This window comes from Pseudorca crassidens, chromosome 7 (assembly GCF_039906515.1).
Source record: "Pseudorca crassidens isolate mPseCra1 chromosome 7, mPseCra1.hap1, whole genome shotgun sequence".
Lineage (NCBI taxonomy): Eukaryota > Metazoa > Chordata > Mammalia > Artiodactyla > Delphinidae > Pseudorca > Pseudorca crassidens.
The window spans coordinates 80,533,978-80,559,091 of NC_090302.1; the positions used below are offsets into that span (position 1 = coordinate 80,533,978).

General features: G+C 40.3%; 1 protein-coding gene across 4 annotated transcripts in view; it reads right to left on the minus strand.

The window, feature by feature from the left end:
* Window positions 1–25,114, minus strand: part of UBAP2 (ubiquitin associated protein 2) — a 125,123-nt gene that overhangs the window by 69,697 nt on the left and 30,312 nt on the right. For all 4 annotated transcript variants that reach the window (XM_067744611.1, XM_067744614.1, XM_067744615.1 and 1 more), the window contains exon 2: window positions 18,613–18,752. In XM_067744611.1, the coding sequence (XP_067600712.1) occupies window positions 18,613–18,711 (99 nt within the window). In that variant the 5' untranslated portion in view covers window positions 18,712–18,752. The remainder of the gene's footprint in view (window positions 1–18,612; window positions 18,753–25,114) is intronic.

Sequence of the window (25,114 nt, forward strand, 5' to 3'; positions counted from 1 at the left end):
CGTAACAGAAAGTGGAAGAACAGGAAGCAGTGGAAACAACCGCCAGGATACAGGCTTAGACACAACCTTGCTGTCAAAAAGCAAAAAACCTCTGCTATCAACTCAAAAAAGGTCAGTTCGGAAGGGAAAAGGCTGTATTTATCTAAATAAAAATTATTTTTTAAGTTACATTTTTATTTTTAACCACAATTTTAAAATGGTTTTAATTTAACAGAATTTTAAGGAAGCAACTTTCAAACGCTTAGTCAACTATGTAGAAAACTCTTTTCCAGTTGCTTTTTTCACTCAAAATCCTTCTTAAAAAAAAATTCAAATTACCGAATTTTTGAGGTTTCCTTTTGTAGTATTTCTGGCAATTAAAAATTAGAAAGGTTTTTATTTATTTATTTATTTATGGCTGCGTTGGGTCTTTGCTGCTGTGCGCCGGCTTTTCTCTAGTTGTGGTGAGTGGGGACTACTCTTGTTGCGGTGTGCGGGCTTCTTATTGCCGTGGCTTCTCTTGTTGCGGAGCACAGGCTCTAGGTGTGCGGGCTTTGGTAGTTGTGGCTCGCGGGCTCTAGAGCACAGGCTCAGTAGTTGTGGCGCACAGGCTTAGTTGCTCCGTGGCATGTGGGATCTTCCCAGACCAGGGCTCGAACCCGTGTCCCCTGCATTGGCATGCAGATTCTTAACCACTGCACCACCAGGGAAGCCCAGAAAGATATTTTTTAAATGAGGAAACTTTGGGGAATTCCCTGGCAGTTCAGTGGTTACAACTCCGTGTTTTCACTGCCAAGGGTGTGGGTTCTGTCCCTGGTCAGGGAACTAAGATCCCACAAGCCATGTGGCACAGCCAAAGAAATAATAAAAAATAAGAAATTTGAAAAAGGTAACTCTTGTGCATCAGTTAATAGTAACATACCAACCACTGCTAGCTAAAATCTTTACTAACTCCCAACATAAATATTTTTAAAGTTAAATCATTTAAATTACTGAATGAGCTTGGGGGGGAGGGGAGACCCACCAAGTGCTAATAATAAACAACTTTTTAAAAATATATTTATGTATGTATGTATGTATGTATGTACGGCTGCATTGGGTCTTCATTGCTGTGTGCAGGCTTTCTCTAGTTGCGCAGAGCAGGGGCTATTCTTCTTTGCAGTGTGCGTGCTTCTCATTGCGGTGGCTTCTCTTGTTGCGGAGCACGAGCTCTAGGCGTGTGGGCTTCAGTAGTTGTGGCACGCAAGCTCAGTAGTCGTGGCTTACAGGCTCTAGAGCGCAGGCTCAGTAGTTGTGGCGCACGGGTTTAGTTGCTCTGCAGCATGTGGGATCTTCCCGGACCAGGGCTCGAACCCATGTCCCCTGCATTGGCAGGCTGATTCTTAACCACTGTGCCACCAAGGAAGTCCCAACAAACAACTTTTCACCTTTGCTTTTAATATAGATTCATAATAATCTCAATGGGGGTGGAGGGGGAGAGGTTGTTAGTGTTTTTTACAATGTAAAAACGCTTCTCACAAGAGCTTTCCAGTCCATGTTGTTGGTTGATTATACAAGCTCCCACTACCTTTGGTCTGTTCCCTCCAATCCAATGGCCAATCCTTTCATCCCAACCTATGCCTGGTGTGACCTCAGTTGTAGTGTTACATTACACCCAGAAAGATGTTTGTACAGTTTCTACACACACGGCAAATTTTACCTCAATCCTAACCAGTATATATAAGGGCCTTTTTTACACACACCCTCAAGTGAGAAGTCCCAATGCAGCAGCCAAAAGGACCAAGGTATGAAATAACTGAATGAAGTAAAAAGGAAAACCAAAGGGGAAGGTGAGTTCTGGAAGACGGCACTTCCACGTTATACATTTGAGCTTTGGGTAGTGGCAACCTTTTATGAAAGTAAGCCACTGGGATAAAAAAACAATATATATATATATATATATAAAAACTGAATCACTCTGCTGTACAGCAGTAATTAACACAACATTGTAAATCAACTATACTTCAATAAAAATAAAAAATAATTTAAAAATTAAAAAATAATAAACTAAAAAGAAAAAAAGTAAACCAATGTGGCCCTTAGTGCTAAAACCCTGCATGATTAATTTTTGCCCATTTTTCCTGATAGCAATCACTTCTACTCTGAATTTCAAATCTAGAAATTGTACCTCAACACATATTCATTGAGCCCTGCTGCAACCCAAGCAATATGAATGTTCATCACTTACCATTAAATTTCCTTAAATTACAAAATTTTCACAAAGCCCACAAGAAAATAACAGTGACCCATAAGGTAACTATCTAATACCAAAAACTATTTATTTGGTACTTACATATTTTTCTCTTATATCAAAAACAAAATACTAATCACACTACTTTGTAGGAATACATAATCAATTGTAAATACCTATATCATAATGCTTATTAGCTGCATACAAGTCTACAGGATAGGTCTTGCATTTTACTTACTCTGAATTCTTCATTACTACCCAAACACTACAGGGAGCCATTGTTACACCTAATACATCCAGGATAGCTTTCTTAGAATAAATACAAAGATGTGAAACTACTAGGTCAAAGAAGTATATAGAAAAATGTTAAAAGTAGTTTCATACCATCTGCTCAAAAATGCTCTTCACAAAGGCTGCAAAACTTTATACTCAATTAACAGTGTAAAAGAGCCTGCTTCCTCAAACTCCAGTCTAAAAAAATGCAAATTTAACCAATTAAAAATGATCTCTATTTGGTTTGATTTTTACTTCTTAGATCATTAGAGTAATCTTTTAAAAATACACTTACTGGGACTTCCCTGGTGGCGCAGTGATTAAGAATCCGCCTGCCAATGCAGGGGACATGGGTTCAAGTCCTGGTCCGGGAAGATCCCACATGCCGCGGAGCAACTAAGCCCGTGCACCACAACTACCGAGCCTGCACTCTAGAGCCCGCAAGCCACAACTACTGAGCCCACATGCCACAGCTACTGAAGCTGGTGCGCCTAGAGCCCATGCTCCCCAACAAGAGAAGCCACCGTGATGAGAAACCCGCGCACCACAACGAAGAGTAGCCCCTGCTTGCTGCAACTACAGAAAGCCCGTGCACAGCAACAAAGAACCAACACAGCCAAAAATAAATACATAAATAAATTTTTAAAAAATAAAAATACACTTACTAATATGGCAATGATAAAAAGACTATAAGAGGGAGTAGTAGAGCCGAAAACATCTTCATTTTGCAACCATCACAGTAAAGCCTATTTCAAACAAGAATCATCAACGAATGCTGATTCTAAAGGGGAAAGCTTGATGAGGAAGAGGTTATTTACACATGGTCTCAAAGTGTCTCCACAAAGATTATTTTTTAGTTGCTGGCAGAAATCTAGTAAACAACAAATTAGGGGAAATGGGAAAATCTGGACTCAGTGATCAAAATTAACATCCTCAGGGAGGGGCAGAGAGACATCACGTGACTCTACATATGGTACTCAGAAATACTCAATGTCGGTTAAACAGCATTCCTGAGATCTATAACCTGAATCTCATCAGAAGGAAACATCAAAACACAAATTCAAATTGAACATTTTTTACAATAATTGGCCTTCTTCAAAATTGCTATTATTTCAGAAGACCAAGAAAGGTTAAGAACAGTTCCAGATTAATGAAGACTAAAAAAGCATGTCAAGCAAAGGGGATGTGATGATGCTATACTGGAAGAAGGAAACGTGCTATAAAGGACATTACTGGAGTAACTGACATTACTGGAATAAATGAAAGTTCCACATTGACAAAACCGGAATATTAACTGTAGAGAAAGAACACTGTAACAATGATACATTTAAGAAATTTGATAGTGGAATTATGTTTGTATAAAGAAACATCTTTGTTCTAACTTTATAGCAAACCTAAAATCCTGTGGACAACAACAACACAGGATAAAACTAGGTGACAAGGTATCCCTTACAAACCTCAAAATACAAAGAGGAAAAGAAAAAACAACAGATACAAGATCTGCATGGTAATAATTGTGGCAGAGGCCAGCACTGGGGTGTTTGACTGGCCTAAGAACAGGAAAACCCCAAGTAGCCAAGAGGCACTTACTGGAAAGTAAGGTGGGCCAATTTGAGCACAGCACCTGGCACTATAGGGTTTTGACAACTCCAAGAGCAAACTATGTGTGAGGATTGCAGAAAGGTTTAAATAGGCTGGGGTAGTTACCATCATAAACTACTGAAACTAACCAGCTAAGGTTCCCATCAAGAGAAAATACTGGGAGTAAAATCAAAACTGGGCCACATATATAGAAAAATCTAAAAAAGTCCACACTGGGGGAGGAGAACAAAGACAGGAAATCTCAGAAAGCAAGCCAACATAATTATTCAGAAAAAGAGGAAACACTATGAAATTAGAAAAGCCACTTTGAACCATGGTGCCATGTTAAAGTCCAAGAAGACTCATTTCACATAAAAATGAGCAATAGAAAATTAAAGGTCAAATCCCATACAAAGTTACTATAAGAGAAAAAGAATATAAGCAGGATAATACCCCCCAAAACCAATGACAGTACACCAAAAAAGGTGCCTAGGAAAAAAGCAAAACTGCTATCTTCTGTTTCAAAATGCACTAAAAGACTGAGCATGAAGAAAACAATAAAGACATAAAAGAATAACATTTTATATCTAAGTTTTTCTAATTCAGAAATGAAAATGAAGACTAAACTAGAAGGAACACAAAAATAAACTTAACAGTTAATGCTACAAGAGAAATAAAAGGTGAAAGAGGAAAAATACTTTAAGTAAAAAATTTAAAAAAGGAAAAAGAAAAGATAAAAGAATGGTAGAAAGAAAGTGTCAAATGTTGAATGTAGGCAAAAGACAACTCAACCTGAATCTGTGGAGAATACAAGTCTCTGAAGAAGACAAGGACAGAAAGGAAACAGTACAAATGTTTAAAGCTAAAATTCAAGAGAAATGTCTGGAAAGCAAATAGAATAATGTTCAAATTTGTGAAAGAAAACACACCATACTTAAGAAGATCAACCCATAACAACCCATACTGAGAAATTTTCTAGTAAAATATCTGGACTCTAAAAAATATCCATCGTGCATGTAGGCAGAAATGACAAAAGACTTACAAGGGAAAGAAATCAGTGTGTCATTAAACTTGTCAAAAGCAGTGCTTTATGCAAAAAGAAAATTAAGTAACATTTTAAGATACTCAAGTACAGAAAATATGAGCCTAGCATTTATAGAGAGCAAAACTGACTTTATGCTCAAATAGAAAGGGCATAAATTGTTACCAGCACGGAAGAAAACAGGAAAAAGGCTTATTCTCATGAGCCTTTCCTGAGGAATCAATAACAGCATTGGCTTCAAACAACCAAAATGACTAGAGATACTGACCTAAGTATTAATGGTGACTGTTAAGCATATACTTATTGTAGAAGTAAAACTAAATGATGTCTCAAATGGAGAAAGTACAGTATACAATGGGCACATGAATAGGGTATGTATTTACAGTATAATATTTAAAGGGGGGTAGAGGGGGAATCTTACAAGTTTCAGATGGAGCTTATCGGCTGATTCAGGTGCAATGGGTACCAAAGGCTGTACCCTGGAGCAGTGGGTGCACCAATCTGTCCTTCAGGCTGGCATTAGCAGCCACATCATTTTTTCACTTGAGGACCACCTCTATCAAGTAAAATATGCTTTGAAGGCTATTAATGGAGGCGGTCTTGTATTAAGGCTCTCACAGTGAAAAACCAAGTAGTAACCATCATAAAAGAAAGCAGATAACAAGTTACTAAATTCCAGCAGAGTGACTAACTTATTCTAGATAACCAAAAACGCTGTGTCATGAAATAATGGAATGACAGCTGACAATGGTTCCCAGGTACAGAGTCACATTATGAGACAGCAAACAGCAAAAAAAAGGATGGCTATGAGATCCCTGTTTGTGTCAAAGAATTGTAGACACTTACTTCCCAGGTCCATACACAGAGTGCCTCTTGGTTGTTGAATAATTTTCACCAATACTAATAAAGATCAAGGCCCTCAGATGTGCAAGTGTGATCATCCTGCAAGTTACTATCAGTTTAAAAGCTACTACAAAAGAAGCTGAAGCAAATAAACGAAGCAGTTTCCTTGAAATTTCAAGTCGGCAGAAATTATTCAGTTAGACATTTGTTCTATCAACTGACTTCAAGATAAAGTTTAAAATTCTAAATTCAGAACATTTTTACAGAATCAGAGACTGATACACACGTTGTTGCTCCAGCAAAGGATGTAAACATTTATATCAGGACTCCCCTGGTGGCGCAGTGGTTAAGAATCCGCCTGCCGGGCTTCCCTGGTGGTGCAGTGGTTGAGAGTCCGCCTGCCGATGCAGGGGACACGGGTTCGTGCCCCGGTCCGGGAAGATCCCACATGCGGCGGAGCGGCTGGGCCCGTGAGCCATGGCCGCTGAGCCTGCACGTCGGGAGGCTGTTGCTCCGCAACGGGAGAGGTCACAACAGTGAGAGGCCCGCGTACCGCAAAAAAACAAAAAAAAAAGAATCCGCCTGCCAATGCAGGGGACATGGGTTCGAGCCCTGGTCCGGGAAGATCCCACATGCCGCGGAGTAACTAAGCCCATGCGCCACAACTACTGAGCCTGTGCTCTAGAGCCTGCGAGCCACAACTACTGAGCCCACGTGCCTAGAGCCCATGCTCCGCAACAAGAGAAGCCACCGCAATGAGAAGCCCGCGCACCGCAACAGAGTAGCCCCCACTTGCCCCAACTAGAGAAAGCCCGCACGCAGCAACGAAGACCCAACGCAGCCAAAAAACTTAAATTAAAAAAATATGTATATATATAATTATACCATCCCCTGGTTCTGAAGAAACTAGTATTCTCAGTGTAGAAGTGATCAAAATGTAATATAAAAAGTGAAAATCCTGTAGTCCTGAATTTGAACTATCAGCATTACTAACTCATAAGGCATTTTACTTTTAACTGTCCACTGGAGACACCTATAAACAATGACAAGCCCAGTGACAATAAACATCAGTTACCAGATTGAGGTCTCTTAAGTGCCATTTCCTACTAAAAGATGCCAGGATTCCTTAGAGCAATGTCTGATTTAGGTACACAGCAGGAATTATACAAAATAAGTCTGGAATAACTCATCATACCAGTTTATGAAGAAACCATCAAAGATTACTAGAAAGTCAAAAAGCCCTCAGGAGCCAATCTGAAGAGACCTGGCCAAAGATAGGATAATTTCAACTTCAAAAAGGGTAATAACTAGAAATAACTGAAACCCTTCAAATGTTTAAATTCATAGGTTCACAATAATATTTTTCATACTAATTATTCACCTATGGAGGATGACAGGTAACCAAGTAATTACTTTAAAAACCTGTAAATAGGGGCTTCCCTGGTGGCACAGTTGAGAGTTCGCCTGCCAATGCAGGGGACACAGGTTCATGCCCCGGTCCGGGAAGATCCCACATGCTGCGGAGCGGCTGGGCCCGTGAGCCATGGCCACTGAGCCTGCGCGTCCGGAGCCTATGCTCTGCAACAGGAGAGGCCACAGCAGTGAGAGGCCGTGTACGAAAAACAAAACAAAACAAACCTATAAATATACTCTTCAAATGTGCAATGGTCAGGAAAAACAAGGAAAGACTGAAAAACTGTTGCAGATCAGAAGAGACTAAGGAGACATGAAAACAAATCCTGGAACAGAAAAGAGAACTTGGGACTTCCTTGGTGGTCTAGTGGTTAAGAATCTGCCTTCCAATGCACAGGACGCAGGTTCGATCTCTGGTCAGGGAACTAAGATCCCACATGCCATGGGGCAACTAAGCCTGTGCACTGCAACAAAAAGATCCCACATGCCACAAGGAAGATCCCGCGTGCCACAACTAAGACCTGACTCAGCCAAATAAATAAATAAATATTTAAAACGAGAAAGAAAAGAGACCTTAGTGGAAAAACTAGGGAAACCCAAATAAAGACTGTATTAATTTAATAATATTGTGCCAATGTTATTATCTTACTCTTGACAAATAATTATATAAGACAGAAGTTAGTAAACTATAGCCTAAGATCTGATTTTTGTATGGTGTGCCAGCTAAGAAAGGTTTTAAAATTTTTTAAATGTTGTAGGGACTTCCCTGGTGGTCCAGTGGTAAAGAATCTGCCTTCCAATGCAGGGGACACGGGTTCGATCCCTGGTTGGGGAACTAAGATCCCATATGCCATAGGACAACTAAGCCCATGCGCCACAACTACTGAGCTCAGGCGTCTCAACTAGAGAGCCTGGGTGCCGCAAACTACAGAGCCCATGCACTCTGGTGCCTACACACCTCAACTAGAGAAAACCCGCAAGCCACAACTAGAGAGAAGCCCGCACGCCACATTGAAGAACCCGCATGCTGCAACAAAAGATCCCTCATGCCCCGCAAGCTACAACTAAGACCCAACACAACCAAACATAAATAAATTAAAAAAAAAAAAATGTTGTAATACAACAAAAACAAAGAAGGAACATGCAACAGAGATTGTGTGTGGCCTGCAGAGCATGAAATACTTGCCATCTGACCCTTTTTGGGAAAAGTTTTCCAACATTTGATATAAAATGTTAGCATTAAGGGAAGATTGGTACATGTTGTAGAGACCTCTGTATCATTTTCCAACTTTTCAGCAAATCTTCCAAAACACTCATTCCAAAACAGTTTTTTAAAGAAAGAAAGAATAGAAACTACAGTAGAAATAAACGAAATAAACAAGAGAAAAACAACAAAATTGACAAACCTTTTAGCTAGAACAAGCAAGAAAAGAGAGAGAAGCCTCAAGTTATTAAAATTAGGAATGAAATAGGGAACATCACTACAAACTTTAGAGGAATAAAAAGGATTATAAGAAAATAACCATGAACAAGTGTATGCCATCAAGCTGGATAACCTAGACAAAAATCAACAATTTTGTCTAAAAAGGCAAATTCCTAAAAAGACACAAACTACTGAAACTGACTCAAGAAGAACTGAAAATCTGTTAACAAGTGATTGAACTCGTCATCAAAGAAGTTCCCAGAAAGAAAAACCCAGGCCCAGATGGCTTCACTGGTAAATTCTACCGAACAATGAAAGAACATCAATCACCAATTTTTCACAAACTTTCCCGAAAAAATAGAGAAGGGAACATTTTCTATATCATTCTATGTGGCCAGTATTACCCTGATACCAAAAGCAAAGACAACTAGAGAAAAATATCCCCCCACAAAATCCTAGCAAACCTTACCATACCAGCAACTTACCAATATGTACAATGACCAAGTTAAGTTTACCCTAAGAACGCAAGGTTGTTTAACATTTTAACGTAATACACCATATTAATAGAATAACAGACAATACCCACATGATTATTTCAGTAGACATAGAAAAAGAATTTGATAAGATCCAATACCCTTTTAGGATAAACAAACAAAAAAACCCCAACAAATCAGAAATAGAAGGGAACTTCCTCAACCTAATAAAGTCAACTTAAAAAACCTACAATTTAACATTCTACTTAATGGTGAAAGACAACTGAAAGCTTTCCTCCTAAGATCAAGAACAAAATAAGGATGTCTGTTCCAGCCATTTGTACTGAAGAGTCTAATCAATGCAATTAGACAGGGAAAGTCCTTAGGCAATTAAGCAAGGCAAGTAGAATATATGCATGAACTAAATTCTTACAGCTTTAAAATATTAGTACACACAGACACACACTCTCTCAGAAAAATGCCAAAACTTGAGAAAAACACATTAAAAGTATTATACAGGATAGGGCCAACAGCAATTTGGTAAATAACCATCATGAAACTATTCATCCATGAAGCATTATCTTTCTATAAAATCAAAAAGTTTCTGTTATAAAAATTATTAAATCATAAAGTAGAGCTTCTGTTTTATCGCTAGAAAGATCTTAAAAGGTAGTAATACAGTTCAACTCCATACTATACCCCTAAGTAATTTACTCACGCTTTATGCTAGGTGTTACTGGCACAAACCTCCTAACTACCAGAGGTGTGTAGTATCCAGTATATCAATCATGCTGCCTCCCAACAAGGGAAGAAGCTATTTGAACAGTCTAAGAATGCAGTCATGACAGTCTAGGCTAGTGTGGCCACAAGAAGGAAGGAATGTAAAAGGAGATGTTTCTTCTGTCACTTTACATTTGAAGACTGAGAAAAGTGACTACAACATGCACAAGAACTGGGAGAACCCAGTCTGCATTAGTCATAGGAAATCTTCAAGAATCAAATGAAAAGAGGCACAGAGAAAGATGGAAATGAGAGTTCCAGGCAAGGTGGAAAGCAGTCAACGGTACATTAAGAAAATCACCAGAACTCTAAAGCAGGTGTCTGTACCAAGAAAATAAAATGAGGGACTTCCCCAGTGGTCCAGTAGGTAAGACTCTGCGCTCCCCATGTAGGGGGCCTGAGTTCGATCCCTGGTCAGGGAACTAGATCCTACATGCTGCAACTAAGAGTTCGCATGCCGCAACTAGAGCCGGCATGCCGTAACTAAAGATCACGCATGCTACAGCTCAGACCCAGCACACCCAAAATAAACAAATAATTAATAAATAAATAAATATAAAATAAAAATTATGTTTTTTTGAAAAATACAATGAGCAGAACTTTCTGGGATGAGGGTGATGTTCTGTATCTTGATAGGAGACTGGGTTACACAAGTATATGCATCCTACAAAAAATGATCTGATACACTTAAAATGTCTGTATGTAAATTTCACATATAAAAAAAGAGAAACCTAGATAAATATTAAACTCTAGTTAATGATATATAAGCTGAAGTGTTCAAGGGTAAAGTATGTCTTCACTTTGAAACGCATCAAAAAAAAAATAAGATAGCATGATGGATAGCTAGTCAGATGTGGTAAAACAAATACAGCAAAAAAGGTAATTGTGAGTTTATGGGTGTTTGCTGTACAACTCTTTCAGCTTCTCGTTATATTTGAACATTTTCATAATAAAATGTTAGGGGGGAAAAATTTCAGCAGATCAAAAAAAGACGTCTGGAAAAAGGTCAAAAAGAAAGGGCAAGGGACTTCCCTGCTGGCGCAGTGCTTAAGAATCCGCCTGCCAATGCAGAGGACACGGGTTCGAGCCCTGGTCCAGGAAGATCCCACATGCCGTGGAGCAGCTAAGCCCATGCACCACAACTACTGAGCCTGCGCTCTAGAGCCCGCGAGCCACAACTACTGAGCCCATGTGCCACAACTACTGAAGCCCACGCACGTAGAGCCTGTGCTCCTCAACAAGAGAAGCCACAGCAATAAGAAGCCCGCGCACAGCAACGAAGAGTAGCCCCCTCTCGCTGCAACTAGAGAAAGACCGCGTGCAGCAACGAAGACCCAACAAAGAAGGAAGGAAGGAAGGAAGGGAGGGAGGGAGGGAGGGAGGGAGAAGCAAAGGAAAAGAAGGGGAAAACACAGATGTTAAACAGCAGCTAAAATAAAAAATATAAACGAAGACAGAGAAAGACAAGTATTATATGATATCACTTATATATGGAATCTAAAAAATAATACCGGACTTCCCTGGTGGACCAGCTGTTAAGACTCCACACTTCCACTGCAGGAGGTGTGGGTTCAATCCCTGATCAGGAAAGTTCCACATGCCACGCAGTGCAGCAATCAATCAATAAATCAATCAACCAGTAAAATAAAAAATAATAGCAATGAATCGATATACAAAACAGAAATGGACTCACAGACATAGAAAACAAACTTATAGTTACCAAAGGGGAAAGAAAGCAGAGGAGGGATAAATTAGAGGAGTACGGGATTAACAGATACAAACTACTTTACAGAAAATAGTTAAGCAACAAGGATTTACTGCAAGAAAAAGGGAACTGTATTTGATATAATAACCTATAATGGACAATAATCTGAAAAAATATATATATATATAAAACTGAATCACTCTGCTGTACACCTGAAACTAACAATGTGTAAATCAACTATACTTCAATTAAAACACACACACACACACACACACGCACACACATATATAATAAATGGGAAAAAATGCAAGAAAGTGAACTGCAAACCAGTTGTAGAAATTCACTCACTCACTGTATGATGTTTATTAGCAGAATGTGCCTGGTTCAAGACTCCTCACACAGAAAATATGGCATATAGAAATTTCACAGAGTATAAGATACACCAAAGCCAGGGACTCTGGCTGTAATATCTTTCTGAAAAGGGATGTAGGATCAATTAAAAGTAATAGGGCAAAGGAGAAGATAACTACAATAATAGCTCTAAAGGCAGGAATATTTAAACTTAAAAACTGCCAGAGAATTGCCTGTGCTTCCTAAATGTATACAAATTACAGAAACAAAGAAAGCTCCCCAATTCTATTATCTTATAAAATATTAATAAGAAAACACTCAAGTTGACAGACTTCCAGTAAAGATTATAAGCAGAATAGTTATTACCAACAGCATTTTGCTGTAGACAACAGTCTAGGGCTTCTACATATTTATTTTCATTTTATTTTTTTAACATCTTTATTGGAGTATAATTGCTTTACAACAGTGTGTTAGTTTCTGCTTTATAACAAAGTGAATCAGCTATACATAAACATACATCCCCATATCTCCTCCCCCTTGTGTCTCCCTCCCACCCCCCCATCCCACCCCTCTAGGTGGTCACAAAGCACAGAGCTGATCTCCCTGTGCTATGCTGCTGCTTCTGTTGTGCCCACACATTTCTAACCCTGAAGTCACTATTCATTACCATATGTAAGGTAAATACCAATTACTAATTTATTCAGACTTAGCTTTTTCAGCTTAAATACTGTGATTCTTTGCACTTCTCTTCAGTGATATCATCTGTTTTATTCCTAAGAGATTACAGACCACCTAGACATAACTTCTGAAAGCACAGCTGATGCACTTGACAGTGGTTTAACAAGTACAGTATTGCAATACTAGCATAGCACAGTGATGAAGTATAAAACGTTTTAAATCAGAATTTTAAATATTTTTTTCCTTTGCTGACTGACCTAGTCCAGAGAAAATCTTTAAATATTCGAAAACCAAAGCACCAAACAAATTAGAGTATGATAGGCAAGTTGTCAGGCTGAGCTCCAGAATGTGTCAAGAGATCTGTACAGTTTGTGAAATCAGAGGAAAAAGCAGAATAAAGGGGTAAGTTAACAAGGTTATACACCCTCCCCTACAACAAACATCAGTGACATTTACCATACAACTGTCAAGTGGAAAAAAACTCTTGCCAAGAAAAATAGCATTACTAACTCTCTTTCTCTGGATCTCTCTTTCATTCACTTGGCTCATAAGAAGCTAAAGCTACTTTCACAATGAAGAATGTGTTCATAGCTTTTCTAGTGGAGCCAAATGTTTTGTGCTAGATCTGTCACCCAGTAAATTTGGAAAATATAATGAAGTAGGATTTTTTGTTTTTAATCATCCTTATGCCCACAATCCAAAGATAAGCATTATTAATATAGCCTACTAGTCTTTTCTCTTAAATGTTTTAACAGTTGTGCTATAATATTGGGTCCTTTCAATAACCGGGCCTTTTCCATCAAAATTTCAAATATTATAATCACTTCATAACTTATGTGGAATATACAATAAAAACTGCCACTTCCTGAACACAACTTATGCAATTTCTAATTCCTTCCAACCATCCTGCAAAGTAAATATTGTGAGAATAATAACGGGAAACCTCGCTAAAATGGAATCAGGAGGCCAGAAGGGGAAGCTCTCATGCAGTACCACTAGAGGTCAATTACAGGAAAAACTATCATTGTAGGCCCCAATGGGAAAAGATGTACACTGCATCCCTACAAGAAATCAACTACTCCAGCAACTCAGCTAATGAGAAACCCTTATTACCCTGAACCTCACTTTTCTCTAATGGACTTGCTCCAAACAACCCCTCCCAACTTCCTCTTCCTCTATAAAATAAGGTTCCTCTGTTTCTGGGACTCGCCTATGGTTGTTTTTGTTTTGTTTTTTTAATTTCTTTGGCTGTGTCGGGTCTTACTTGTGGCACGCTGGATCTTCGTTGAGGCATGCAGGATCTTTCACTGCGGCGCGTGGGCTCTTCGTTGCAGTGCGCGGGCTTCTCTCTAGTTATGGCATGTGGGTTTTCTCTTCTCTGGTTTTGGCGCAGGCTCCAGAGCACGTGGGCTCTGTAGTTTGCGGCATGCGGGCTCAGTAGTTGTGGCGCGCAGCCTCAGTTGCCCCGCGGCATGTGGGATCTTAGTTCCCCGATCAGGGATTGAAGCCACATCCCCTGCATAGGAAGGCAGATTTTCTACCACTGGACCACCAGGGAAGTCCCTTGCCTATGGTTTTTGCCGTGGCTTGCTTGTTCTGAATTGCAATTCTCTGCTATTCCCAAATAAGCCCATTTTTGCTCATAAAATAACTTTTATTTTTAAGTTCAATATTACCATACTTCATTTTACATTTTTAAAAACCGGAGTTTTTTATCTCCCCACATGATACTATATAATCAAATGACAAAACTGATTATGAGTTTATAAGACAAACCTATGTCCTATACGTCATAATATGATGCATTAAGGACAGATCATCAGGACTTCCCTGGTGGCGCAGTGGTTAAGAATCCGCCTGCCAATGCAGGGGACATGGGTTCGAGCCCTGGTCTGGGAAGATCCCACATGCCACGGAGCAACTAAGCCCGTGCACCAAAACTACTGAGCAGCACGCCCTACAGCCCGTGCTCCACAACAAGAGAAGCCACCACAATGACAAGCCCACGCACCACAACCAAGAGTAGCCCCCGCTCGCTGCAACTAGAGAAAAGTTCGCACACAGCAACAAAGACCCAACGCAGCCAAAATTAAATTAATTCAAAAAAAGATCATCGTTTCTGTGGTATTTCTACCAAAAATGCATAACCCCCCTCTGCCCGTGCTCCGCAACAAGAAAAGCCACTGCAACAAAGCGTAGCCCCCGCTTGCTGCAACTAAAGAAAGCCCACGAAGTGTGGCCCCCACTCCCTGCAACTACAGTAAGCCCACGCACAGCAACAAAGACCCAACACAGCCAAATAAATAAAATAAATATATAAATACATTTATTTTAAAAAAAAAGAGACTAAAAAGAATTGACACCTGAATACAATGTATGATCAAGGACTTAATTAGCTAAAACCGACACTATTGGGACAATCCGGAAAATATGAATACAATGTACAGGTTATATTAGATGAGTTAACATCCTGATTTTTTATAACTGTACTGTGATTACGTAAAATAAGATCCTCGTTTTTTAACAATATACACACTAAAGTATTTAGGGGTAAAGATGCACCATATCTGCAACTTATTCTCCAAAGGTTCAGGGGAAAAGCTGTGTGTAGTTTCTCCTTTGTAGAAGGAGAGAGAAAAGGATAAATTAGTAAACACGGTAAATATGTAAAATCTGGGGGGATATGGAAGAAGGATATTTGAGAATTATGTATACTACTCTTGAAACTTTTCTCTAACTCTCCAAGCATTTTTTTTTTTTAAACTGAGGTTCAAAGAGACTTAAGTAATACATCTAATTGGTAAAGTGGTAAACTTAGGTCCCAAACCCAGGTTTATTCAGATTCAAAAGAGCTCAGCGGTTTTTCTCTTACATCCTGCTACCTCCATAGGGTATCGCAGTACACCTCTACCATTACACATTTAGAACTGGGCGATAAGCATCTTGTGGAATGAAGCACACACACCCCACCCCCAATTTCAGGTTACTTCCTTAGGAAGTACTTCCCAGAATGGGGTTAATGGATAAATGAACATGGACAATTTTACTAATACTCCTTTGAGAAATTCTCACAAAACTTTTTTTTTTTTACAAGGAAAATCAGAAATCTAAGGGTCTAGGAATCCTTCTCAAAGCTCAGTGGGCAGCTTTTTTCTTCTAATTATATAAAATGAGCCATCCCCAAAGGGCCAATGGAAAAATGATTAGGGACAACACTTGGCAGGAAGGGAGCCCTCCTTCCTCCATTCCGGAGACTTTGATTCTCTGGAAATCATTCCAAGGATTTTATTTGGGTGGAAGATGGAGATAGTTTACATTCCCAACAATTCACTTTTAATATTTAATCTTTACTGATTTGATAAATAACAAAATAAAATATTTTAATTTATATTTGACTGTAGCAGGATTGTACCTATGATTACTCATAACTTGTATTTAGGCTATTCATGAAACAAACATTTTCTTAAGCATTCATCTATACAGAGAAGGCCTACTCCATACAGAAAGTCCAAATTTTTCCCACAATAGCCAGTCTTTCTCGGTCAGTTGTGAATAAATACCTACCAGGGTAAGGGTATTTAGGAGCAAACACTAAATAAAAGATGTTTGTTGATAGCAGCAAAATACAAGACTAACCTTATACTGGAAGATATGATGCAACCACTGAGTTGACTCCATCTCCTATGTCCCTTAACATCAACAGGGAACTTGTTTAAAAAAAGTACCTGTAGGGCTTCCCTGGTGGCGCAGTGTTGAGAGACTGCCTGCCGATGCAGGGGACACGGGTTCGTGCCCCGGTCCAGGAAGATCCCACATGCCGCGGAGCGGCTGGGCCCATGAGCCACAGCCGCTGGGCCTGCGCGTCCGGAGCCTGTGCTCCGCAACGGGATAGGCCACAACAGTGAGAGGCCCGCGTACCGCAAAAAAAAAAAGTACCTGTAATTAGCTATCAAAGTACAGTCAAATCATCAATCTGAAATTATGATAGACTGCATAAGGTTTATTTACTTACTTCCAAACTGTCTCTGAAAAAATGTTTGCCAATCTAATCAACAACATGTATAAAATGCTCAATTCTGTACCATGTACTGTGCTTAGCTAGCATTTTACTTGGATTATCTCACTTCATTTAAAATAATACAAATTGAGAAGGAGGGACTATTTAACATTAAATATTTTATACAAATGGATCTTGTTCATTAAAAGCCTTTCTAAGGGACTTCCCTGGTGGCGCAGTGGTTGCGAACCTGCTGCCAATGCAGGGGACACGGGTTCGAGCCCTGGTCCGGGAAGATCCCATATGCCGCGGAGCAACTAAGCCCGTGCGCCACAACTACTGAGTCCGTGTGCTACAACTACTGAAACCCATGTGCCTATAGCCTGTGCTCCACAACAAGAGAAGCCACCACAATGAGAAGCCCGCACACCACAAAGAAGAGTAGCCCCCACTCACCACAACTACAGAAAGCCCACGCACAGCAACGAAGACCCAACACAGCCAAAAATTAATTAATTAATTTAAAAAAAAAATCCTTTCTAAGATTAAAGCACTCTTCCTAGGGGGCTTCCCTGGTGGCGCAGTGGTTGAGAGTCTGCCTGTCGATGCAGGGGACACGGGTTCGTGCCCCGGTCCGGGAAGATCCCACATGCCGCAGAGTGGCTGGGCCCTTGAGCCATAGCCGCTGAGCCTGTGCGTCCGGAGCCTCTGCTCCGCAACGGGAGAGGCCACAACAGTGAGAGGCCCGCGTACCACAAAAAAAAAAAAAAAGAAAAAAAAGCACTCTTCCTAGGTAATGATGCATGAAAGAAAAGGAAGGTTTTGTTTGTTTGTTGTTTTGGCCACACCATGCAGCATGTGGGATTTTAGTTCCCAGAACAGGTATCGAACCCGCACCCCCTGCAGTGGAAGTGCAGAGTCTTAACCACTAGACCACCAAGGAAGTCCCAGAAAAGGCAGCTTTTTAAAACTGTGTAATTCAGGGACTTCCCAGGTGGTGCAGTGGTTAAGAATCCGCCTGCCAATTCAGGGGACATGGGTTCGAGCCCTGGTCAGGAAAGATCCCACATGCTGCAGAGCAACTAAGCCCGTGTGCCACAACTACTAAGCCTGTGCTCTAGAGCCTGCGAGCCACAATTACTGAGCCTGCAAGCTGCAACTACTAAAGCCCGCGTGCCTAGAGCCCTTGCTCTGCAACAGGAGAAGCCACTGCAATGAGAAGCCCGTGCACCGCAACAAAGAGTAGCCCCCCCTCGCCACAACTAGAGAAAGCCCGCGCGCAGCAACGAAGACCAAACGCAGCCAAAAATAAATAAATATTTTTTAAAACTTGCATGATTCAGATATTTCTCTACTTCAGAGTATTACTTCTCCATATACTTGGGATTTTCGCATTACATTCCAGGGACACACCTAGATTAATAATAAAGAAAAGAAGGGACTTCTCTGGTGGTCCAGTGGTTAAGACTCCACACTCCCAATGCAGGGGGGCCTGGGTTCGACCTCTGGTCCGGAACTAGATCCTGCATGCCACAACTAAGAGCCAGCTAGCCACAACTAAGACCAGGCGCAGCCAAATAAATAATTTTTTTAAATAATAATAAAGAAAAGGAGATGGCCTAGGTGTTAACAGGTAGGAGGAAAAAGTTCAGGATTAAATAGTTAAGAAACAACGTCCCACGTTACCTGAATCAGTATCTACTCTTTCCTATTATATACTACCTACCTTTTAAAAACAAGTTTCAAAATCCCAGGTTTCCTAAAAAAGAAAACATTAAAGTACATGTGCCCCCTTAATTTCTGTAATTTTAAACAAAGCAAACAAGAGTTCCACAAAAACTTACCTGTACCACTTGTTTCTGTAGTTGTGTTGCCTGTGTCGCTGAAATCTGTGGCTTTTCCCGAGCACCTCTGGACCGGTCACTGCTCACCGAAGTCATCATATACAGTATATACAAAATAATGTATGCACAAAATAGAAAATCTGAAAGAAAGCAGACACAGTAGGCAAAACTTCCAGATTATAGAAAACGACACGGATAAAATTCAGGGATAAGGAAGAAATGTGAGATAAAACATAAAGGTTCTCTAGAATGCAAATTCTCAAGAAACAAACCATTAGGATTTTAGATTTTCCTGGTAGCTCTTAAGCCAATTTACTAAAGCAGTCTAAATGCCTATGGTTTATGATTATACCAATTTTAAACAAAAATATCAAATATCACCAATTTTAACCAGCAATTATTTTACCACTATATAACCAGCCCTCTGCATCCACAGATTCAACCAACCACGCAAAATATTAGAAAAAATTTTTTTCAGAAAGTTTCAAAAAGCAAAACTTTGAGTCTGCCACACTATCGCAATTATTTACATAGCATTTACATTATATTAGGTATTATAAGTAATCTAGAGATGATTTCCCATTCTTTAAATTTATTTATTTATTTATTTATTTTTGGCTGCATTGGGTCTTCGTTGCTTTCCCTAGTTGTGGTGCACGGGCTTCTCACCACAGTGGCTTCTCTTGTTGTGGAGCAGGGGCTCTAGGTGCACAGGCTTCAGTAGTTGTGGCACACAGGCTCAGTAGTTGTGGCTCGTGGGCTCTAGAGCGCAGGCTCAGTAGTTGTGGCGCATGAGCTTAGCTGCTCCGCAGCATGTGGAATCTTCCCGGAAGAGGGATCAAACCTGTGACCCCTGCATTGGCAGGTGGATTCTTAACTACTGCCACCGGGGAAGTCCTAGAGATGATCTAAAGTATACAGGAGGATGTGTATAGGTTATATTCAAGAAATATCATGCCATTTCTTTTTTTTTTGGCCACGCCATGTGGCATGCGGAATCTTCGTTCCCCAACCAGAGATAGAACCCGTGTCCCATGCAATGGAAGCACAGAGTCTTAACCACTGGACCACCAAGGATGTCCCTATTATGCCATTTCTATAAGGGACATGAGCATCCACAAATTTTGGTATCTGAGGGAGGTCCTAGAACCAATCCTGTGCAGATACCAAGGGACAAGTGTATGTAGTTACTATTACATCAGCGGTCCCCAACCTTTTTGGCACCAGGGACCGTTTTCCTGGAAGACAATTTTTCCACGGATGGTGGCTGGTGGGCAGGTGTGTTGATGGGATGGTTTTGGGATGATTCAAGCGCATTACATTTATTGAGCACTTTATTTCTACTATTATTACACTGTAATATATAATGAAATAACTACACAACTCACCATAATGCAGAATCAGTGGGAGCCCTGAGCTTGTTTTCACTTGCCACTCCCACATAGGGTTTTGAGAGGAGTCTGCAGGCAATTGATTTATTATGGTCTCTGCAGTCAAACCTCTGCTGATGATAATCTGTATTTGCAGCTGCTCCCCAGTGCTAGCATCACCGCCTCAGCTCAACCTCAGATCATCAGGCATTAGATTCTCATAAGGAGCACGCAACCTAGATCCCTCGCATGCACAGTGCACAGTAGGGTTTGAGCTCCTTTGAGAATCTAATGCTGCCGCTGATCTGACAGGAGGCAGAGCTCAAGCGGTAATGCAAGTGATGGGGAACGGCTGTAAATACAGATGAAGCTTCGCTCACTTACTCGCTGCTCACCTCTTGCTGTGCAACCCAGTTCCTAACAGGCCACGGACCAGTACCAGTCTGTGGCCTGGGGGTTGGGGAACCCCGTACTACATGTAGTTTTATCTGCCTCTTCCCATTTGCAGTTAGTATTTGAACCCAAAGGTGACGTTATGTCCAGCCTGGATTTTACCGGCAATAATGTAATTCAAAATGTGATGTCTAGGGGACTTCTCTGGTGGCCCAGTGGTTAAGAATCCACCTTCCAATGCAGGGGACGCAGGTTCGATCTCTGGTCAGGGAACTGAGATCCCACGGGCTGTGGGGCAACTAAGCCTGCATGCCGCAACGAAAGATCCCATGTGCCTCAAATAAGACCCAATGCAGCCAAAAATAAATAAATTTTTTTTTTAAAGAATGTGATGTCTAGGAGCAAGTTATACCTTAAGGCAAAAACCACTTATAAACAATAAACCTTCCAAACAGACAAAAATGACTGTAATTTTCCTTTATTTACTCAACACTTATTGAAGAGCTACTAAGTGCCAAGCATACAACTAAATATAATATGCCATGAAAACACGATTATAACAACAAAACACACTTCACACCCAGTAAGATAGCTATTATGATAAAAAATTAAAAATAGAAAATACGTTTTGGAGAAGATGCAGAGAAATTGGAATCCTTGAATACCACTGGTAGGAATGTAAAATGGTGCAGCCACTACGGAAAACCAGTATGGCAGGTCCTCAAGAAAAAAAAAAAATCAAAAGTAGAATTACCGTCGATTCAGTAATTCCACTTCTGGATATACACCAAAAAAAAAATTAAAAGTAGGGTCTCAAAGAGATAGTTGTACACCCATATTCATAGCAGTATTAATCACAGTAGCTAAAAAATAGAAGCAACCCAAGTTTCTATCTATAGATAAAAGGATAAGCATATATGGTGTATACACATACAATGGAATGTTATTTAGCCTTAAAAAGGGAGGAATTTCTGATGCATGCAACAAACATGGATGAACCTTGAGGACATTATACTAAATAAAATAAGCCAGGCACAAAAGGACAAATACCCTATGACTCTACTTATATGAGTTACTTGGAATAGTCAATTTCACAGGCAAAGTTGAGTAGTGGTTACCAGAGGCTGGGAGCATGCGGAAATGGAGAGTTACTGTTTACTGGGTATGGAGTTTCCATTGAGGAAGAAACATAAAAACTTCTGAAGATGGATGGTCACAAAACCAAGTGAATGTACGTAATGCCACAAAAAAGTACACTTTAAAAATGGTTAGGGACTTCCCTGGTGGTTAAGAATCCGCCTGCCAATGCAGGGGACAAGGGTTCAAGCCCTGGTCCGGGAAGATCCCACATGCCGCGGAGCAACTAAGCCCGTGTGCCACAACTACTGAGACTGCGCTCTAGAGTCCACAAGCCACAACTACTGAGCCCACGCGCCCTAGAGCCCGTGCTCTGCAACAAGAGAAGCCACCGCAACGAGAAGCCTGTGCACCACAATGAAGAGTAGCTCCCCACTTCGCTGCAACTAGAGGAAGCCCGCATGCAGCAACAAAGACCCAATGCAGCCAAAAATAAAAATAAAAATGGTTAAAGTGATAATTTTTGTTATGTATGTTTTACCCCAATTTAAAAAACAGTGCAGCAATGCCTTAAGAGTTTAACTTCCAACCTAGAATTCTATACTCAGCAAAAATTCCAATCAATGTGAACACAGAAACAAGTTGAGTTCACACATACAATACCTCATAAACTCAGGAAGCTCCTGGAATAAACAAAACCTCTAAAACAGCAAAACAAGAAGGGGTCGTTTGCAACTGACACCACAAATTACCTACCAAAATCCATTTACAACATATTTTTCCCTTGCAGTTCTCTTGCAAAGAGGGTGAAAAGCTAAATACTTTCTCAGCCTCCCTTGTAGCTTGGGATAGCCATAGGCCACTCTTCTCGAAAATAATCTGAATAGTCATAGCGCCTTTATTTACAGTCTCCCAAAACTGTAAATACACCAACTGTCCTTCAAAGAGTGAGTAAATGTAGCATAACCATACAGTTGAATATTACTCACGAATGAAAAGGAATCAACTATTGAACAACACGAATCTCAAATGCATTACGCTAAATGAAAGAAGCCAGACTTAAAAGGCTGCATACTGTATGATGCAATTTTTATGACATTCTGGAAAAGACAAAACTAGAAAAATAAAGCAGATCAGAGATTGCCAAGAACTGGGGGATGACAAGGGGGTCTAACACAGGAGACAGGAGGCTCCCCCAAATGACAGTCAAAAAAGATCAAGATGACATCTTGACTGCTGACAGCTGACAGGAGGCCTATAGAGCAACCAAATCTAATCAGAGCAGGAAAATAGTGGGATACCAAAGAGATGCCTCCAAGAAAATGTTCTTGACCATCTAAAGAAGTTAATTTGCACATATGAAAAAGTATAGGGACTTCCCTGGTGGCACAGTGGTTAAGAATCCACCTGCCAATGCAGGGGACACGGGTTTGAGCCCTAGTCCGGGAAGATCCCACATGCTGCAGAGCAACTAAGCCCGTGCGCCACAACTACTGAGCCTGTGCTCTAGAGCCTGCGAGCCACAACTACTGAAGCCCATGCGCCTAGGGCCCATGCTCCACAATGAAGAGGAGCCCCCGCTTGCCGCAACTAGAAAAAGCCCACGCTCAGCAATGAAGACACAATGCAAACAAAATTTAAATAAATTAATTTATTTTTTAAAAAAAGAAGAAAAAGCATAGAGTTTAATCAGTGGTGGGTACATAGAAACCTAAGCAACTGTGGGAAAAAAACCCAAAACAATTATTTTTCCCCATAAAAGGCAACACGGCTCAACTGTAATGCCTATATGATCACAGCAACTTTTTATTTAAATTTACTATGTGCTGAGCACCAAGGTGAATGTTTTACATAAATTTCTCCCTGTAATCCTCAACACTCCATAGAATTTGGCATAATCCCCATTTTAAGGATGGGAAATAAAACTTGAAAAGGTTCTACACAGGCCAATGAGATGTAATATAGTTAAGTCCCAATCGCTTATTTCCTAGGGTACAGAGCCTACAAACCAAACCAGGTACTAAATTACAAAATAACTGTTGCCGTCATAATCCTAAACTAGCAAAACAGTAGCAAGAGGCCAGGATGGAGGAGACAAAACTCTTAATTATGAAAACAAGCCACACAACATCCAGCTGTAGACACTGCAGTCTCCAAAACACAAGACTTATGGCTAGAGACACCATAATTTGTAGCCTATCTTTAGCACGCCTTACCATCTCCCTAACTTTTCCTGACAGTCATATACACTCAGAAAAATAGTAATGTTGAACAACATGAACATTTAAAATAACATCAAAGTAAACCCTTTTATATTTTCAAGAATTTTAAATCACTGCTTGAATCGAAGGTCCATTGGAACTTCACAACTAGGAGGTCACTGGTGATCACTGCCAATACAGCTTTGAAACAGTGGTGTGGAAAAAGCCAAGGTGAGTGAGGGCGAGTGGCAGTAAACTAATCATACTTGCAAGAGGTGGTAGCTAGAAAGAGATACAGAGCATCAAAGCAGAATTTTTTCAGGATGAGGTACATTGAGCAATTCTAATACACTGTAAGCCCCATGAGGACAGTGATTACATCTGTCCTGTCGCTTTTGTTCTTCCAGGGCCTAACACAGGGTGTGCGCTTAATTAGTTAATATATATTTACTGAACAAAAGAGGCCTATCTATAAGCTGAAGAGGAGATAATTGAGAGGCATTAAATTGAGATAGCAATAAAGAAAAATGATTCACTTGGACAGGAAGAGTGCCCCCTCCTCAGGCCAACAGAATGAAGGGCAGGTATGGCAGCAGCTAAATTTTTAGGAGATTAGGAGACAGACAATGGAGTCGGTTGTACTTGTCTTTACTTTTTTAGTAAAAGAGAAAAAACACCTGCAGAGAATGCATACTAGACGAGTGGGGGTGGAGGAATGTAAGAAAATGGCAAAGGTTTTAACTGCTACTAAGCTGAATATGAGAGGAAGCTAAAAGAAGTAAAAAGAACAGAAAAGTGATATGGAGGATCCCAACTGAAAGCAGAAATCTTGACCTGCTAGTGGCACTAATCCACATATTACCATGAAATCAACTAGACTGTCAAAAATTCAGGATCACAACTTAAATGAATAATCAAGGTAGAAGTGGGTTAAGATGAACAGAACCTTTGCTGAAATATCCCACAAAATAAAAAGAACTTGAATTTCAAACTAGAAAAAGTCCACTTACTCAAGTCACGGATGATGTCGCCAGGTGAAGAGCTGCTCATATCTACCTCTAACACTGGGGCCTTTCTCATAAGCTTTAAGCTTCAATACATATTTGAAAACATCCCTTCCTAAAGAATGTTCTCTCTCCAGTTTATTACAACCCTGGATGCCAGATTCGCAACCCCATTAAAGGTAAAAATAACACTTTAAAGTAATGTTTTGCATTAAACATGTGTTTCATTCTAATATAATATGGTGACTCAATCTTTTGGGCCATTAAGTACTTAGACAATTTGAAGAAAACTATGGACCCCCCCCACCTCAGAAAAAGGTATATCCACAGAAATTTCTGCCTGAAATTTCAGGAGAATTATATCTCATCTTTCCCCTGCCTTCCCCCAAAACCCATCCATGAACAGCCCACTCCACCTCCTCAATGCCCATGGATGGATACCCAGGCCAAAAACCCT